The sequence below is a fragment of the Sorex araneus genome, chromosome 2 (assembly GCF_027595985.1).
Source record: "Sorex araneus isolate mSorAra2 chromosome 2, mSorAra2.pri, whole genome shotgun sequence".
Lineage (NCBI taxonomy): Eukaryota > Metazoa > Chordata > Mammalia > Eulipotyphla > Soricidae > Sorex > Sorex araneus.
The window spans coordinates 151180526-151201800 of record NC_073303.1 but is presented as its reverse complement, the minus strand read 5'-3'; the positions used below and the strand labels follow the sequence as shown (position 1 = coordinate 151201800).

At 36.7% G+C, this 21275-nt stretch overlaps 1 protein-coding gene across 1 annotated transcript in view; it reads left to right on the top strand.

The window, feature by feature from the left end:
• The window catches only part of LOC101551554 (T-cell receptor-associated transmembrane adapter 1), a 38952-nt gene that overhangs the window by 4915 nt on the left and 12762 nt on the right, over window positions 1–21275 (top strand). Inside the window, exons 2-3 of the mRNA XM_055124514.1 lie at window positions 6388–6498; window positions 15154–15190. Coding sequence (XP_054980489.1) covers window positions 6388–6498; window positions 15154–15190 — 148 coding nt within the window. The remainder of the gene's footprint in view (window positions 1–6387; window positions 6499–15153; window positions 15191–21275) is intronic.

The window sequence follows — 21275 nt, the reverse complement described above, 5'->3', positions numbered from 1 at the left end:
CAGCTTTCAAATTTTCCATTAAAAGCGTTATCTTATTTACTGGCAAGCCAGGGACTAGATTTGGGAATTCCTTCTAGTGCTCCTATCTATGACTTTAATACACTAGACCATAAGCACAGCAAGAAAATCTCACTTTATAAGAAGATTCTGTGGGAATTGTAATATCAGAACTTACTCTGAATTCTCTGGAGAATGCATATATACATTCATATAAATATGAATGTATAAATATACACATTCATGGAAATCAAAGAAGAGATAGTTGCTGTTCTGACAGTTTTAAAGTTAAAGGAGAGAAATACTCAAGAAAGACTATACTCTATGTACTATAAAATCATATACTTATCACCACTACAAACCTCCCTTAAGGAGAAACATTTATGAATGAAATTTATGTCCTTTCAATTTATAATTGTTTAAGTAAAGATTTTTGTATCAATCACATCTGCTAATAGAGAGACTTTACATTTGTTTAGCTGGATTTCTTTCCAGTGCTTATGTAATTGTAAATTTTAAAGAGTACCTGCAAAGTAATTTTGGCTTTAAGGAGTCATAGGTCTTAAAATCAAACCTACTACTATTAGCCTCTGGCAGTTGAAAGCTGGTTAGAGATTTAAATAATGTTTTTTCAGCTGTTATCACCATATTTCTAACTTCTCAAGACTTTTGGCATTTTTAATTGAGTAAATAATAAATTTAAGTTAGTAGGATTTAAATAATTTTAATTAATAAAAACAGTAAGTGAAAGAAATTCAATCAATGAATTATATTTGTTGAGCAATACATTTTAAGTACTTTATACACCTAATGTTATCAGAAACACTTTGTGTACTGAATAGATATTTGGATGTGTAATAGCTATATTACACAAAGAAAAGAAATGGGCAAGGAGAAGTATAAAATGTGTGTTTGAGAATGTGTATGCATGCATGCATACATTTATAAAAATTGATGTTGAACATTTGCATTTCTTTTAGTTTCTGTGTATGTTTTCATAACAGTTCCATTTACTATTGGCAATAAGAATATGAAAGATATCAAGAGCATCATGAAACAAAAAGCTTTTCACTGAAAATTGTCCTACTTAAAGCTCACATAACAATACAAAAGGAACAAAGTCTAGGAAAATAAGATAAATTGGAATTATAGATTCCTAAATCGGAGAAAAACTGTCGATCATGCTAAATTATAAAATTCTCTACAAATGAGAAAAACATACCTTGAACTACCATGTATATTATAAATACACATCAATGTACACTTTCCATTGTCAATCTTTTTTATGACTACTACATTGAATTGAAAATAGAGAAAAGGGCTATGGAGAAAACTCAAAAAGACTGTGTGCATGCTTTTCATTTGAGAGGATTTGAACTCTTATCCTTAAAGTACCCCAGGAGTAACTCCTGAGTAATAATTTGGATGATCACCACCCTCTTCCTAGAAAAAAGGAAGAGAGAAAGATAGAGAGAAAGAGATAGAGAGAGAGAGAGGAGGGAGGGAGAGAGGGAGGGAGGGGAGGAAAGGAGATAACTGACATAAACATCACTGATGATAGATTGTTCAATAGCCTATCAAGTATTCATAAAATGTTGAATATTAGCCCTAAGTGTTTTAAGCTTCATCAGTGAATGTCTCTTTTCCTTCTCCCAGAGAAGCTTACAGTGCTCTTGCAAGCACCTCTGATTCCCTGAGTTTATCTTTAACCTTTTCTTTGTGTTTTACTGCTCATTGTCACAGTTTTCCACATTAGTTTTGGTTACTTATAAGCCAAAACTTTCTGGTAATTCTGTACTGTGTACTTATAGTAAGTTGCCTGCTTTTTTCTTTCCCCTATATCCTTTTTATATTTTACTAAGGAGCAATGTTTTGGTTTAAACACAGAAATACTTTAATGCTATGCTGTTCCTAATACTTGGGAATTGATTGACTATGAAATGTCCTGGGCATTTTTCATAATTACTTGACTCAAGCTTTGGTTGCTGTAGTTCCTAATACCCCAAAAAGGAGGTCCAGCCACGGAGCTGGGATGGGCCCAAGGTGAGCGGTGAAGCTCCCCTGGCATCAAAATGGGACAGTCTAGAAAGCATAAAAGCACATTCTTGATGCAAGTTGTTATGACTTAGGAGATAAGACCCCCATGGGGAAGGACAAACTGAACTGGCCTGAGGACTTAGTCTGGGATTTACAGTAAAAGCCTTGCTTGCACTTGGAGTCCAGAGAACTAAATTTTAGAATCTTTATCACTTACTGTGTTTATCCAAATAACTACAAGTATCATTATAGAAGTAAACTTCATTGTTTAATATGCAAAACTTAAGGGAAAGAGAAAAGCAATATAGATGTCTGTGGGAGACAGTGTGTCTCCTTGAGTTAATCTCCCCAAGAGTATTGCCTCTGCTGAAATGTTTTACCTCTGTAAATGATCAACCATACCTATATGCAGTCCTATACCTCAAACCCCTTCAGATGTTTTTTAATTATGCTAAATACCCTGCATTAAATGGGCCATTTTCACCATCAGTCTGTGGTCCCCCATCTCTTTGTTCCTCTGCTGTGGAAGTCTGGGAAGGATGGAGCCATGGCTCACAACCACTGAATGCAGGAGTCACACCCCCCACACTTTGTGAACTCACAAAAAGAGACAATTCAAACATGAAATTTGAGATGTGTAAAGTTAGTGAAGAGACTAGGAGGCATTAAAGAGGTTAGGACCATGGGTTCTATTCTTAACATCATATGATTTATCCCCCATCCTCTCCCCTCCCCTAGCATCACTGGGTGCAGCTCTGGGGCTCTGGGTGCAATTCTGCACGCGGCTGGGTGTTGCCTGGGTCTTCCTGAGCAGCATTACATCTTCAGTTCTTAAGTGAAAGCAACAACCTGTTGGGCTGAGAATTGCTGGTCAGGCCTCCTGAACATGACTTGAGAACCGCACTCCCCCTCCCCCCACCAAAAAAAAAAGTTAGTAAAATAGAGCAGCACAAAGAACATTTTGGTTTATGGATTCTTCACTTGATGTCTTGAATACAGATTAAGGAAAACCTATTTCCATTCTGTTCAATGTTTGTCTGCCCTGTTAATTGGGTCTATTTGGATTTCTTTGAAGGACCTAAAATGTTCTCTACTCTGGGGCAATCACAAAGTGAGAAAATTGGGACTTTGAAGAAATACAATCTTCATAGTAGCTGTTTTCACTTTACATTTATAATGATCTATTTACACACCATTGTCTTCAGCTAAAAAACGTTTCTTGAGTGCAAATATTCTGTATTCATTACTGCCTATAGAGCATAGTTCCTACAGAGAATTGAGGTCTAATTCCTACAGGCTGAATACATAAATGTATATCATAAAATTGCAAATTAGTCTTCTTGGATTAGTCTTACAAGGGCATTGACTCCTATCTAGTTATATATATGCATACATACATATGTATTTATATGTGTTATATGTAAGCTATACAATATGTATTAAATATATTTATAAAAATTTAAATTCAGAATCATAATTCTATGAATGATTTTAGTGCAGTGCATATATAATTCCTAGGCATTTTTCTGTACAATTTATCAGAACTTATTACCTCAATTTAATTATTTATACAAATGTTTATTTTCCTCTATAGGTTTCCTTTTATGATCTGCTTTCTTTCTCATCTTTTGGAGGGATTTATTTTTTATGTGTTTAGCATATATTTTAGTTCTTAACACCTTCTCAGTCTTTTCTGTACCATCATTTCAGGCCTTCATGACTGAGTTTTTTGCAATATTTTATGTCAGTTTTTTTATGTCAGTTTTCTTTAACACATGAGCATAATTATTCAATAAACATTGGCAAGGGAAATTTCCACACATCCCACTAAACCCCCTTTTTTTGGCTCAGAAATGAAAAATGGGTCAGAGAGATAGCATAGGTAGTAAAGATCTTGCATTGCATACGGTAGACCTAGGTTTGATCTCAATGCTGGCATCCTGTATAGTCCCCTGAACACTGCAAGGAATGATCCCTAAGTATAAAACCAGGACTAATCCCTGAGCATTGCAGAATGTGGCCTCCATACCTCCTCAAAACAAAAACTAAAAGGACATGAAAAAATGAGGCCTTCCTAGAAGAAATGAGAGATGTGTCAACCCTCTACTATCTTTCATGGGACTCTAAATAGTGTAAAAAAAAAATCTCCCTGTGGCCAATCTTGAAAAAACTGGATAACATGACTCTTAAATTATTTATCCAAATATATTGCATCATATATAGAAATTAATAGTGAAAAAAAAATAGTCTGATCAAAATCGAACAATATATGAGCCTAAGGATGAAAAGAATGAGAAAAACATCTGTTCATGATTCCAGGGGAATTTGGGCATTCCTGGTTTTTCACAGGGGAGGGGGACCCTGTACTGGCTTTGTGCTTGGTATTACTCCTAACAGTGCTCAGAGAACCATAGATGGTACAGGGAATTTAAACTAGGGTCTCTGGTACATATCTCTGGTCTAATGTTTTTGACTTTGAACTAAAAATTTTAGAATCAGTCATTAGTTTTAAAATTTTATTAGCCAGGTTAAAATTGTCATCCATTTCATAGCACTAAAAATGAAGGAAACTTGCTTGTTTTTTCTGTGCTTATGTAAATACTCAATATGAATACCCATTGTAGGAGAACATAGAGTTTGTCCTTTTAGCCTTGCCACAGGCGGCTTAGGTTTAGACACTCCTGGAGACACTCCCATTCCTTTGTTTATCTGTAAACTCTTCTCTGCACCTTCCTTCCCAAACAGTTAATCACCTTTTCATAATCAGATTCTGTTATCTTGTAAGATCATATCCTTCTAAAGACTCTCTGAACTTGTATTGTAAGTTAGTATCTTTTGCATAGTTTACCTTAAAGCAGTGTCCTTTCTGTATGGACACAGAAAGACAGTTAATATTATGCTTTGTAACTTGGGAGTTGATTGACTCCAATATTATTTACTCCTGGGCATCTGCTTTCTCGACTCAGTTGCCCTTAGTTCCTAGCACCCCAAAAGCAGGGTCCCGATGAGGGACGGAATGGACCCAGGGCAAGCTGTGAGCTACCCTGGCATCAAATTGGGCCAGGCCAAAGTGCCACAATACTCAACTATAAGTTGAGGGCATGATGATGGACAATGCTGTAATGATCCAAAGGTAATGACAAGAATAGGACCCTGCTGGGGTTAGGAAGATTAACCTGGCCTGAAGACTGTGGTCTGGAGATGTCCTCAGGAAAAAACAAACTTTATATCTCTTACTGTGCTCATACAGAATAACATTGCTAGAAATATTGGAAGCAGATTTACTATAACTATTTAAGTAGATTACCAGCTCACACCCTGACACACCCTTGTTTGGAATCACACCCTTGAGTGGATCTCCTTAGATGAGATTTCCTAAAATGAGATTTTTTAAATCTCGTCAAGAAATGGTCTTACCCTTCTTTGTTGATTTGTTGATGTTAAATCCACCTTTGTGCCACCGCCCTATGTAATTTGCTATATAAACTGAGACTGTGGGGCACTGAGAGGAGACAGAAGAAAGAGGCAGAAGAAGAAGACAGAGGAAGAAGACAGAAGACACATAAGACACATGGGAAGACACAGAAGCGAAGGAGACAACACAGATAGAAGAAGACACAGAAGCAGATACAGAGAGACAGACACAGAGAGACAGATGCAGAGAGACAGACACAGAGACAGACGCAGAGAGACAGACTCAGAGACAGATGCAGAGAGCACAGTAGCACACACATAAGCAGAGCACAAGGTGAAAGAAGTGAGAGTGAGCGGGGCAGAAAGGGAGATAGAGGAAGATCCAAAGAGAGATCAAGAACTGGGAGAGAAGCAGAGAGAGAGAACGAAACAAACTGATCGAGCAACCAGTTTGGCCTTCTTCCTTCCTTTGCCTGCCTCATCATCACCATCAACCTCCCCCAGTGGGGAAGCGGCATGAGATTACCAAACGAGAGCAGCAGGAGAGATAGAGCCCTGCTGGTCCCTTTCTCTTTTTTGTGTTTACACATCCATTATGAAATTGATAAGAAGACTTTAGCTATTAACATTAATTTATTGGCAGAGAAATTGTCCCTTACTATGAGTATACATAATGGTTCTGTTGCTCTCTCTCTATGTCTCTTTTGGAATTCTCTCTCTAGCTCTGGCAGTTCCTGGGCACTTCGAGGGCCACTGGGTTAGGAGAATCCAGTACCAGTGGCTCTCATATGCTAGACAAAAGCTTTACTACCACTTTAGCTGTATCCCTGACACTAGGGTTAAATTAAAATTCAAACAGTTTTAGTTGTGAGAATACCTATTTCAAAAAATGTAAATAGTAACTACTGTATTACTTTTTATTTTTGCTTTTATTTCCAGGAAACCCTGAATGCCAGTTTTATGTCTGGGCAATTCTAGCCTTCTTGGGTTTGGCTTTGGTGATATCACTGATCTTCAATGTTTCCTACTATGTGGAATCACATCGAAGAGGTAAGACAGCTTTTAAATAGCCTATGATATTTGCTTGAATAGAGGCCAAGTCCCTGGATAACATAAAGAAAATGACAATTTTATGAAATATTCTCCAATTGGATAACTTTTTTTGTAGCTATCTATAAGATTCTTTTTTACTACTAAATTTACTACTAAATTCTAAATTTAAGAATGTGATCATATTACTAATATAAACATACTCCCAGGCTCAGCTTTATAATCTGCCATCTGCCTTTGGGTACACAGTATGAAAAGATTATTCTGATATAATGTATTTTTCTTCTTCCAACTGAAAAATTCATGAAATAGTAGTTAATTATGATTTGGTCATACAAGTTCTCTCGGATGCATGATAAGAAAAGTGAAAACTAGCTCTTTTAAGTTTTCATTCAAATTTAATCAAATCTTTCAGCATCAGTTGGGGTCTCTAAAGTACAGCCAGATTGGTTGGAATCAGAAAGGCACTAAAAAACAAAGAAACAAAAAACAGCCAAATGTCTGAATGGTGGCTTGCTACCAAACACTCCTATTAGATAATGTTGGTCTGGTCCTTTTTCCTCTCCCACAAGGAGCTTATATTTACTGAGTAACATACATCACAATGTTCCTGAAGAGTTCCTTTTCATCTTTAACTTCTTTGTGCTCTGCTCTCCTATCTGTTAATCGCTCATTTCCCCTAATCAGATCCTGTGACAGTCCGATTCTTCAGAAGATTTCTGAATTTTAAGTGTAATATTGCTTTTCTCTTTCCTTTATGTCCTTTGCAGCTTACTTTAAGAGCAGTGTCCTTTCTGTATAGACCCAGGAAGACAGTTGATGCTGTGCTCTTGTTACTCAAGTTAATTAATTCTGACTAATATTTACTCCTGGGAATCTGTCATATTTACTCAACTCAAGCACCAGTTGCCTTTAGTTCCTACCACCCCAAAAGAGGGTCCCGATGAAGGGACTTGAATGGACCCAGGGCAAGCTTTAAGCTATCCTGGCATCTTAAAAGGACAGGTCAAGCACCATAAAACTTAGGGTAATTGAAGAGCATGGTCATGGACAAACTGCCATGACTCAAAAAGAAGTAATTGAAGTAACTCGTGCTGGGGTTAGGAAAGACTGATCTGGACTGAGGACCAGAGTCTGGGATATATACTGAGATGTCCCCAGGAGAGCCATCCTATCGGCTTAATATATCTCTCACTGTGTTCATATAAATGACTAGAAAGATTATTAAGAAGTAAATTTAAGATAATTGTTTAAATGGATATGGACTAAGGGAAGGAGAAAATGCCCTTAGTTGAAATTCTACCCTTGAACAGATCTCCTAGCAGGATGAGATCTTTGTCTTAGAAAAAGCTTCCCCAGAAGGGAGGACTTTACATAAGTTGATTATGTTATCTCATCTATGTGTAATTGCTATCCTCAACCCTTGGTGATTGTTCTTGATAACTAAGACTGTGAGATGGGGCTGGCAAGGGAGAGATTAGGAGAATGTGAGACAGGGGGAGACTAGCTTGGGAGGCAGAGAGGAAGACTAGAGATTGGAATAAATAGCAATTGATCACCAACCAACCTGGCCCCCGTTTGTTTCCTCCTTCTTTCACCCACTGCCATTGGCCATCCACGGTGGGGAAGCAACCTCACGACCAAATGTGTCCACACACTTTTGTGAACACACATACTCCCTAGGTCTGGAACACAGATCAAAAGGAATTGTTACTTTCTGTAACTTCATTTCATAAAAATGAACAGAGGTTTTATTTTATTTTTTATTTTATTTTAGGGACCATGGCTTATGAACTGTTAGCATAGGGTTTCATGTGTGACACATTTCAGTATTTTTTTAAGTTAACTTTTTCAGACACATGACTCAAACATTTTCTAAAAATAGTCTATTATAGAATAAAAATGAGCTAAGAAGCACTGGTCTTAGTACAATTGATTAATATCATTATATTTTTCAATATACATTTTACGAATGCAGACAGTTTTGCCACCTAAATTAGAAAGACGTAATCTGAGAGTTATCAGGTGAAATAATATGGAAAGCAGGACAAGAATAATCATTTGCGATAGTGCCTCCCCATTTCATTAATGTCACTGATAATCTTCCACTGGAGATTTATGTGGGGCCAGGGACCAGATAGACTTCTGCATCCCCATAATTGGAAATGTGTTCATTTAAGCTTACTTCTCCATGTTCATACCATTTATCCACCATGCAAGTTCCTTTGGGGAACCATTCGCTTATAAAGATGAGCTTACCACTGCTACAAGGCAACAGCTTAATAGTCTTTTGTGTGTTTTTCAGGCTAGATTAATTATTTTCTTTTAACAGTTCAGACTCTTACCGACTTAGGTAATTTATGTTGTAAATGTTGATTTAGAACAACAAAGTCATAAGTAACTCTATTGGTAATAATAAACAAGGCAGGAACATTTCTTTAAAAAGGAGTAGTAAATTACGTATTTGATTCACTTTTAAGTGTCAATTTCAGTTTCTATAATTGTTTTTAATATCATTTCTCTTTAAGTCAACTTGATATGACTAGAACTTCTGTTTCAGTATTTTACCTGGAAGATCTAGTATGAATAATTTAACTCACTCTAAATTTCACTTTTCTTTTCTTTTCTTTCCTTTTCTTTTTTGTGGGGGATAGCGGGGGCGGAGGCCGGGGGGATGTTGGGGGTACTTCCCAAGCAGTATGCAGAGGGCCTGGATCCCAGCAATTTGGGGGCCAAATACTTCAGTGTTAGGGCCCAGCAATATAGCACTGCTTGCAGTGCTGGGGAACACCAGGGTAACACAGGGTGGAGAAACACAATGCACATACAGTGCCAGAGATAGGACTCAGGGCTTTGTACATATAGGTTATGAGCCCCAGCTAGCTCCTAGCCCTGAGCTTCTGTTTTCTTATGTATAAAATGTGGCAAATGACATGTAGACCAGCATGCTTTTGGAAATATCTTGGCATAGTGCTGGGCTCTTAATAGCTTTGTTCTGGGCCATATCATGTTTTTCTCAGGTGGCCATACTTTTCTTCTTTTCAAAAATATTTATTAAGGACTTACTATGGCTTCATGGTAGTGAAGCCTGGCTCTGTGCTCAAGGATCACTGCTCTCAGGGCTTGGGGAATCATGTGGGGTGCCAGAGATCAAACCCAGAGGCTAGGAGCAAGGAAACTGCCAGACCTGCTATACTATTCTTATTCCCATCTCTGTATTATTTACCACATTTGTAAAACAGCCTGGATTTTAGCAATAGCTGCTGTGTTTAAGTCACATACAGCTTTTTATAAGAGGTTTCAGTAGGCTTTTATGGAATAAATCCTAAATATCTCAGTCTATTAAAAATTATTTCAGGCAGTGATGTGCATCCCTGGGTTTTGTCCTTTACTGATGCCCAAAGCTACCATTAGCCCTGGAGCAGAGTTTTTTGATACTAAAGAAAGGTCTTTTGTTCTCTCCATCTTTCCTTTTTTCTCCACAGCTCTTTCCCAATAGCCCAACTTCTATCCATTTCCTCCCAATTATTAGTAAAAACTGCCATTCTTTTCTATTTCAACTGTGCAAGAAGCACTATCTTTCTCATCTAAAGATACCAGATGAATTGGGCTCAGCTGTGCAAACTGTTTACCTCTTTCCCAGCTCTTCTGAAGATTTATCCTTCCCCTGTTTTGTTTTTCCTAGACAGACAAGAAAAGATTCATAGTTGCCAGCTTTTCTGCCACTTGGTCTGTGAACACAATGTCCCTGTAAATGATCTCAAGCAACTTTATTTTTGCATCAGCCCCTACTGTTCTTTGTAGTTAAGAAACTTGCAAGATATGGCTGCACCTTGGTGTACACGGAGTGAAAAAGTTTGCCAGTGTATTAAATAGTTTACACAAGAAAATCTATCACAGCGACAGCACAGTATCTGCACATTCAATCAGTTAGACAAGATAAGCCTCTCCTTCATGTTTTTTGTAGCATTGCTAGGTAGAAGCTTTAGAAATGGAGTTGTCCCTTTTCACCCAAAATAAGTATTTCGTGCTTTATGTGATTCTTTCTATAAATCTGTTTTTAAAAAGATTATATTCATTTCTTTTTCTGGTAGGAATACATTGTTTTTTTTTAACCTTTGCATGCCCCAATATATTCTTTTTTTCTTGCTTTATTTAAACAATATGGTTTACGAAGTTGTTTATGAAGTTTTATTACAGGCCATCAATTCCAACACCAGTCCTACCACCACTATCATCATCTTTCCTCCACCATTGTCTTCTTTTCCCAACCACCCCTCAATCCTGCCCCTGTAGCATGCTCATATTAACTTATTTTTATATTTCTTATTACCACTAAGTGGCTAATAGAATGACCAAAAAATACTTTAGTAAAAGAAAGTTTGTGGAAATCGTTGCATCTCATCATGAGGACAATAAGTCTTTGTCTGAGGGTATACTGAGCTGTTTTTGGCAAGTTAAGTCTCCTAAGTTAAAGTTCAGTTAAGGAAATGAATATAAATGTATACTTCACATAAAAATTGCATGTAAAGGTGCAGATTTTTGGTTGGTTTCTACATTATGTCCCATTTAATCTGGGACTACTGGGATGTCCGTGCCAGTGTTTGGAGATGTCGCTTCAGAAAATCCAGAACATTTAACTATGCAGTCTAGCCTGAGGCATGGTGGCAGCTGTGATGCAGGGGTATGACTTCGAGGGCTTTGCTAGGGTAGGAGCTGGCCTACCTTCCTCCCAAGAACACCTGGGTGGTCTCCGCTGGGAATGGGTATTGAAGACATTTTTGCTGCCAGATGATTTCTTTTGAGACTTATTTATAAATGGGTCTCTGGACCAAATAGATGAGTTTACGTGGCAGTGGTGAAATGTGGAGGTGGCTGCTTGGTCTTCTTGAAGTACCAGGAGGTGGGGGGAGTTCATCCATTCTGACTTTGAGAAGGCCTGGAGTTTTCAGCAAAAAAAACCCTGTGTACCTAAAATTTTCAGCAGTTTAAGCTCTCTGTGAATCTCACTCCTGAGTTGGTGGAGTCCTCCTGGATCCACAATATATTCTTCACCCTGCTGTTATTCTCTGTTTTGAAAAGGATAAAAGAAAAATTCTCAACTTCTCAGACATTAAATTTCTTTGGCATATCCTATTCATTAGAAACTTATAGCACATTGTAACCTGAAAATATATAAAGAAACTAACCCATACACTATTCTTACTCATGGAAAGGTTAACACTAAAAAGAAGAAAAAAGAAACCCACAAAAAAACCACAAGTGTTTACTCACATTCTGTCAATCATGAATATGACCACAAGTGTTTGTATTTGAATCATAGGAGACCATGATGAAAACTTAGCCAGCTCTTTTCACAGTGTTTTACAAAGGCAATGGTTTTATAGCAAAAGCAAAAATGCTTTTTAACTTACTAATGATAATTAGAATAATTAGTCATGTCATTATTTTAAAATAGATGTACAGGTCCAGATAGTAGGGCAAACTTTTTTCTACCTCTCAAGCTGTAATCTCTGAACTGTTGAACAGTACCATGCATTACACTTTTTACCGGATGAACATTACGTTATGTTTCAGGTGCACAGTATTATACATCAGCCTCTGGACTCTTCACCAATAGACCCCTTCTACCTATTCTACATATCTCACTCTTCTTTCTGATATCCACATCTAAAAGTTTATTTTGATTTTACTAAGTTAAATCTTTTCTTTAAAATTAATTCTCAGCTGTTAACAATCTTATTAAAGAGACTTGGTCATTTCATTCCAATAGTTTTTTTTCCTTGTTCTTTTTTGGGCTACACCTGGCTGTGCTTAAGACCCTGGCTCTGTACTCAGAAACTACTCCAGGTGTGGCTTCAGTGACCATATTCTGGGGATCAGACGAAGGGTGACTGTGTACAAAGCAAATTCCCTACTGCTGTATTATCTCTACAGCCCCCAATGAAGTTTTATTTATAATTTTAATGTAAAATAAAATCCTAGTAATATCAACTTGTTTTAAATTAATTTTTTCAAGTTTCATGCTGAGTGAAATGAGTCAGAAAGAGAGAGACAGACATAGAAAGACTGCACTCATCTATGGTATATAGAATAACAGAGTGGGAGACTAATACCCAAGAACTGTAGAAATAAGTACCAGGAGGTTGACCCCATGGCTTTGCGGCTGGCCTCACGTTCCGGGGAAAGGGCAACTCAGAGAAGCGATCACCAACTACATTGTAGTCGAAGGCCATGTGGGGGAAGGGAGTTGCGGGCTGAATGAGGGCTAGAGACTGAGCACAGCGGCCACTCAACACCTTTATTGCAAACCACAAGAGCTAATTAGAGAGAGAGAACAGAAGGGAATGCCCTGTCACAGTGGCAGGGTGGGGTGGGGGGGAGATGGGATTGGGGAGGGTGGGAGGGACGTTGGGTTTTCGGGTGGTGGAGAATGGGCACTGGTGAAGGGATGGGTTCCCGAACTTTGTATGAGGGAAGTATAAGCACAAAAGTGTATAAATCTGTAACTGTACCCTCACGGTGATTCTCTAATTAAAAATAAATAAATTATAAAAAAAATAAAATCTTTTATAGTATATTGGGAACAATAAAAAAAAATAAAAATAAAAAAATTAATTTTTTCAGTGAACAGACTTCTCAGTTCAGATCAATACAATTGAATTGTGGCTTGTTTATGATATAAATGTCTCAGGTATAATATCAACAACTCTCATTTTGTAAATAATTTTATAGAAATTACTTATTCTTCACATCTACTCTATAATACAAGCATTATTATCCCCACATTATGGATAAATGAGACTTAGAGTTTTAAAAAATTTGTATGTTGTACCTTGCCAGAAGCATCGAAGAACAGATACCCAAATCAAATATCTTTTGATTTTTAATTCTGGTTAGTTCCATGATGCATTAGGTTATAATTTGACTAAAGTCTTGCATATGAATTTAGATTCCAGACAAATTTGAATAGTTAAGGACCTGAATATAATTGTATACTTCATATAAAAAGAAACCAACTTGTACTTTGTTTTTTCCAGTTTACATTTCTAGTCTATATTAACTACTTTTCTCATGCTTTTTGATATTATATTTCTCCATGTAATTAATTCATATTCGCCAGTAACATAATTACAGATAAAAAAATCTGCAACTTTATATTTAATTGTAAAACATGCTTTTATGATAAAAAGATGGATATTTCTTTTAAATTCCAAATAAAGTATATTAATTATTTTTAATTCTATAGCTGCTTCATGTTTTCTCTACAAACGCTTACATTTGGTCTTCCACAGAATTCATCCAAACACATAAAAACATGTGACATGTTAATTTTATCCTCCAAGTGGTGAATTTGCAAAATTTTGTTTAATAATCTTTATCAGTTGGCAGCTATTCTATAGACCAATTCAACTTGGCCATGAATAAATATAACTTAAAATAATCTCTTCAGTTGTTTAATAGTGTTTTTAATAAATTGAAAAGATGGGGCTTGTTTTTTACCAACACAAAATATTTTTCAGATAAAAGCTAAAAATTATCATATGGTTACTATTACTTCTCATTGTCATAGATTTTTATAATACTAGATTTTACTGTTATAAGAAGAGCTATTATGATTTTTTTACTTTGATCCAGTGCTTAAGTAAATAAAACAATTAAAATGTAACAGTCACATATATCCATATTCAGGTAGACATCAGAGAAAAACTTATTGATGAGCAGAGATTTCTTTATAATATTCATCTTAATAATTAAAAATCCACCCTGATGGTTTTTGTAATTCCTCTAAAATTCCATTATGAAGCTATTAGTGTTCATGAAAAATATTTTTCATGGCTACTTTTATTCAGTTAAGGATATACAAATATATTTAACTTGAACTAAAACATTTCCTTTTTATTTACCTTTGAAACATGACATGCAAGCCAGTTGATAATTGGGACATACTTTTGTCCAAGACTTTATGATCTTATATTCATCATAATTCAGACTTCTTTCTGCACAATACTATGCTCTTTCTTTTCTTTTGGAATGCACTCTATTCCTTTGCTGGTTAGACGCTGTTCCCAACTTTTTAAAGGTCTCTTATCTCTAGAACCCCTCCTTTTCTCTTCACCTCTATTTGGGTGCATGAAAAAAAAATGAAAACACTCCCACAACAACTTTTTGAACATCATTTTTATGTCATTGTTCACCTACCAATAAATGTTAGAGGAGATGTCAAAAAGACATGCAACCTTCTAGGGAATTGGCTGTGGTGGTAGTGGGGTGGTGATGGGAGGGGGATGCAGGTAACAGGATAATGAATAAAAGCCTATTCAAACCAGCACTAGAAAAGAATGAAAGAAAAGTGTAGTTTTCAAACGCAGACAACCCAGTTCTGTCTCATTGCTGACTGGAAACACAGAGAAAAGAGTCCAAGAGTTCGCGGTTGCAAATTTCCCTTACATCAAAATATCACACATTGGGCTCTACCTCACAGCCCAGCTGAACTGTGTTTGTACCCAAATTAGGAAGAAGGAGTATGATTCCTCAAATTAGAGATCTTTGCTCCTAGTTTAAACAGGAGTGCCAGAACAACTTGATTTAGCCCTCTTTAGAAAAATAAATGTAAACATTTCTTTCAATTTGTCTATTTTAAATATATTTCAGATAAAATGAACATGGACTACAATGACTACAATTTCAGGTATGTCTAAAATGAAATATGTATTTTGATTCACCAGCAATAAACAAAAGTAACAAATATTAAATTTCTTTTTGGTTTAGCTTTATAATATTCAATTGAGTTAAAATTAAGTGAATATGAACTTTAACTATTCTTATTCTCATCATGAGATTCAAAGCTAGAACATTATCTTTTTGCCCTAGTTGATTACTTTTCTGAGTCAATGAATGTGTTGCTTATGGACAAAATGAGACCATAACTTAGTACGTACAGAAATCATATCAATATTATTTTAAATTTATTTGTGGGGCTTATTTGGGGAACACACCTGGAAATTCTCGGGGATTACTTCTGATTCTACATACAGGGATCACTCAAGGGACCATATGGGGTTTTGGGGATTGAATCTAAGTTAGCTATGTGCAAGGCAAGAGCACATTTGCCTGTACCATTCAGTGTACCAAATTGCTCTGGCCCAAGAAGTCATATCAGTTTTAAATGTGATTTATTAGATTACGATTCACATAATATTGTAGGAATGTATAACTATAAATAGAATGGTGTCAATCTTAAGAGCCCAAGCTAGGGAGAAATTAACACTACCTTATTAATTTAAGATACATATGCACACATGCATATCAAGAATGTTTTGCAGTATGCTCTTTTAGACAATGTCAATTAATAGGAAAATGGTATAAAGCAACTCTAAAGTAATGTATGGCTGTAAATATAGCTTATTACAGAGACATTATTATAATTTATATCTTAGAAAAAAAGGTTTATGGCAGAGTCATAGTAAAGAAATTTTATTTTATGGATAGTATATTCTGACCCAAATGTGTCATTAGACTTCAGATTTCTTTTTTACTATCAAAATATCTAAATATAGAGAATTTCCTAAAGGACTCTTTAAGACCTTTCTGAAATGGTAAACTGTGAGGCTAAAAGGTCTTTTAAAACCACAGCTTTTTCTCACAGGGTGGGCCATAATTATAAGCATTTTTGTCTCTAAAAGGTCTTTTGAAAACTGAACATGGAAATGTATTTAGCAGATTCTGGACCTGGTTTGCAGGTGGACCTACCCCCAAAAGACATTTTTATTTTTTAACTATTCCTTACATTGAATCATTTCTAAGATAACATAATTTTTAAGGTAAAGTTAACTCAGATTCAAAATTTTGCTGGCATATGACAATAATAGCTGGGAATTATTACTCTGGACAAGATCTGAGGGAGAGAGAGAGAGAGACAGAGAGAGAGAGACAGAGAGAGAGAGAGAGAGAGAGAGAGAGAGAGAGAGAGAGAGAAGCACCTTCCATAGAAGCAGGCAGGGAGTAGGGGATTTGTAGGGGGCGGGGTGTGATGGGAGGGAACCCAGGAATACCAGTGCTGAGAAATGTATATTGATGGAGGGATGGATGTTGGAATACTGTATGACTGAAACTCAATCATAAACAGCTCTGTAAGGGTCTATCTCTCAGTGATTCAACAAAAAAAAAAGTTAATATAAAAAAACAAACAAAAACATTTGTTGGGCCAAGTGATAAGATAGCAGGTAGTATACTTGCCTTGCACAAGGCTGACCTGAGTTCCACCCGAAGCACCACATAGGGTCCACTTGAGTACTGCCAGAAGTGATCCCTGAGAGCAGATCCAGGAGTAAGCCCTGAGTGCTACTGGGTGTGAGCTGAAAAAAGAACAAGCAAACAAAAACAACTTCACATACAAAATTATTTTCTAATCTTTTCATAAGAAAAACTATGTGACGATAAAAATTTATATGATTATCTGGAGGCCGGTTTCTTTGGTAATTAGTTTAATGCTTGTTATTTGAAAGCCAAGTGAGATAGAAGGTCTTGGGATTTAATCATATTTTGCTAGGTTGGTGGGTTTTAGATTAAAATAGAACGTGTCAAAAAAGAAAAATTAGTGAAATACTTATCTCAAATCAAGCAGGCTCTTTGTTAAAGGAAAATACATTAAAGAGACCGATTCTTTTGTAACACTCATTCAATAAATATTCAATCAGCAAATAGGCACTAAAATAGATAATAGAGAAAGGACAAAGACAAATTCTTCCCCCAAAGATTTAATAATCTATTGTCTATTGTGATATTTAAATTTAGTCAAAATTTGAATATGCAGAGCAGATTTTATCTATAAAAGTAGTTGGCATGTTCATTCACAAGTATATGTATGTATTTCATAGCTTGTTTAGTTGTCTGATTTTAATAAGTTGGGACTCAAAAATCACCTTTGTGAGGGCAGGCACAAAAGGTTCTGGAGAGGAAGTAGAATGACCTCCTGGGAAGAGGTAAAAGCTGGGAGGTAGGCGACAAGCAAATGTTTCTCCAGTCACTAAAACAGATGTTAAAACAGCAAGAAGAAATGAGAAAAATGTTCTTAGGGCAAGGAAAACTTGTGCCTCCTCAATACTTAAATGTTTTGAGGCTAGAAAGAAGGGAAGCAAATTTCTCTCACACGGGATCCCCAAACACACAGGGTCAACTTAACGTTAGTCTAGTTGGTTAGATATGCTAGAGCCTGGCAAGCTACCTGTGGCATACTCGATATGTCAAAGACAGTAACAACAAGTCTCACAATGAAGACGTTACTGGTGCCCACTCGAGCAAATCGATGAACAATGGGATGACAGTGCTATAGTTCAGGTATGCTGGAGAAGACATTTGTTTCTCTGATCTTTGCTTTCTGCTTCCCCAAATCTCTTTTCTTTGTGCCAGCAGTCAGAAACCTGATCACTTCAAGGATAGGACAATAGCCCTGTATAATAGAAAGTCAGATATACGCTACTGGGTATTTATTCCTAGGTTTTTGGGTTTGCCTTTAAAAATATACTTCTCCACAATTATTTTCTTCAGATATGTGTAAGAAGAACAATACAGGGGACGCTAAGCATGTTAAACAAACTCTTGCAATGACTAAGTTTATAATCTAGGAAAATAAGCGTTAATGAACCTCAATTTATCATCTGAAAAATGCAGATTATTATACTTCATCCACAGAAAATTAGCAATCAAAAATTGTGTAGTTTTTGGATAAAGAGTCTAAGAAAATTTTAGTCTGAATTATTTTCAATCTTAAAACTTAGAAAAGCAGTTCATATATATATATTATAGTGCATGTTATATATAATATATATTATATATGATTATATATTATATATAATCACTCCTCAGCTTTCACAGTTTTTCCTAAAATTCACCACATCTCAGAAGCTTTTGCATGTTCTATTCGTTCATGTAACAGACAGTTACATTCATAATAAAATAAATCTCATATCATGTAATTTTGTGCCTTGAGATGATATCTTGGCTTTCTGTCCCTCAGAAGGCTAAAAAACCCCATTCAGTGACCTCTTTGCTTAATACTCTGAAAAAGGCCTTGAGTCTTAAACTGACTCTTTTACCTTAGTTCTACATTGAGAATCTTTTTTTCTTTTCTTTTCTTTCTTTTTTTTTTTTTTGCTTTTTGGGTCACACCCAGCAATGCTCAGGGGTTACTCCTGGCTTTGCACTCAGGAACTACTCCTGGCAGTGCTTGGGGGACCATATGGGATGCCGGGGATGGAACCCGGGTCGGCCGTGTGCAAGGCAAACGCCCTCCCCACTGTGCTATCACTCCAGCCCCGACATTGAGAATGACAATAGAACTCATGGACTAGATTTTCAAGTGGATATTCAGATAAGTCCTTCAGAGTGACCAACGCCCCATTAATACCTAAGTAGTCCATTCCCAGTCTTCTGTTTAGTACTTTACGAAGAACCACAAACCAAGTTCCTTACATTATTTCAAGCCTAGTTTCCTCCCTAAGTAATTTTGTGATCTCCTGAGAAGTACCAGCAGGTTCCCAAAATTGTATGAGAATTTGGCTATGCTTTTGTGACACAACCCCTGTGATATTGCCCTAGACTAATCATATTAGAATTCATGATGGCAATTCTTCCTAGTCTCCTTTCCTTTTTACTTTGGCCAAAAAAAATCTTTGAGTTTAGGTCCTTCAGAATATTCACAACAAGGGCCGGGGAGAATAGCTCAGTGGCAAAGAAATGTGAAAAAACATTAGCGTTGCAAGCAGATTCAATACTTAGTGTTATCACATGCCTCAAGGTTGATACTGGACACTTATTCTGCTGTTTGTGGTCCCTGATGTTACCAGTGAACTGTAATTGCACAATGACAAGGTATACATAAGCAATTCAACAAACTCGCAAACATCATACCTAATTGAGAGCCCAAAAATAAACCATCATATACATGGACAGTCCATGCCTTGTGGTCAGGAAGTACAAGCATTGGTGAACACTTGTCTGAGCATCACAGGACTCCTGGTGAGCACTGCAATCAAAATATAGGTGAACAGTGTACAGGTATGACAAATAAAAGAACTGTGACCCTCAGTGAGCACCATGACTGAACGTACAAGTACCACAACCTGATTACAACCCCTCACAAGCATCTCAACTAGTCTTCTGCCTTGAGATGATTTCTTGGCTTTCTGGAGTTCAGCAGGCTAGAAACTAATTGTGTACTTACCCCAATCAGGCATGCGTGCAGCCCCTTATCATCACAATAGCAATATAATTCAGAAAAGGAAGGGGTTAAGAGAAAAAAACAATTGCAATATAGAATTCTTTTGACTCTTTGTTTTTTTCTTCTTATTTTTTTACACTATCTTTGTTTTTTAGTAATTAAATTTATCTTATTTTATGTCTTATCAAAATAGCAGTGATATGCTAGCATACATGTGTTTATGTTTTAGGGGTGCAAAGTTACCATACCAAACCTCCCACCTAGGTACCAAGATTTCTCCACCACTGAATCTGTTGTTCTTTGTTGTGTTTCTGAGCAATACCCAGAAGTGCAGAAGGGATACTCTTAAGGGTTGCTCGGGGGATCACAAAATGCCTGTGATAAACATAGGCCCCAAGCATGCAAAAGATGTGTACCAGCCCTTTCTGCTATATCTCTGACCCTGAGCTCTATGTTCTTAATAAATTTTACATTGAAATAGGCACATTAGAGGGGAATTTGTGCACTAATGAAGAATTTGGACCGGAGCGATAGCATAGAGAGTAGGGGTTTGCCTTGCACGCAGCCAACCAGGGTTCGATTCTTCCATTCCTCTCAGAGAGCCTGGCAAGCTACCTGTGGCATATTCAATATGCCAAAAACAGTATCAACAAGTCTCACAATGGAGACGTTACTGGTACCTGCTCGAGCAAATCAATGAACAACTGGACGACAGTGCTACAGTGCTACAATGAAGAATTTAAGTTCAGTGTTAAACAACACTGCTCTGTAAAACCAAAATCATCCTCTTCCTAGAAACATTATTGATTCTTAACAAACACTAGACATAAAGAAATACTGCATAGAAAGCCTGAGGGGAACAAAGATACCTTCCCAAACTAAATTCCCTCATGAAAAATTATTGTAAAGCTATAGCAATCAAAACAGTGTGGTAGTGAAGTGAAAACAGTGTTGCATACCAAGTGAATAGAATTGAGAACCTAAAAATAAACCATCATATATATGAACAATTTATTTATGACTGTTTATTAAAGAGCTTTATTCAAAGCGGCCGTGCAACATCTAATAGCCTTATTCTCCCTCTTGGAGAACCTGACAAACTACCAAGAGTCTACTGGCCACATGGGAGAGCCTTACAAGCTCCCCATGGTGTATTCATATCCCCAGTACAGTAAAAGATACATACAAACTTCTCAGAGAGCCCTTCAAGCTACCTAGAGTATCCCACCTGCACAGCAGAGCCCTGGAAAGATACCCGTGCTGTATTCAATATGCCTAAAACAGTAACGATAGGTCTCATTCCCCTGACCCTGAAAGAGCCTCCAATTGTTGGGAAAGACGAGTAAAGAAAGGCTGCTAAACTCTCAGGGCTAAGTGTAATAGAGATGTCACTGCTGCCCACTTGAGTAAATCAATGAACAACGGGATGACAGTGATACAGTGATTCAAGAACATAAGATGAAGAAAGAAAAACCTCTTCGATAAATGGTGTTGAGAAAACTGGTTAGCTGAATTAAAAGAATGAAATTGAACTACCATTTCTTACCATAAACAA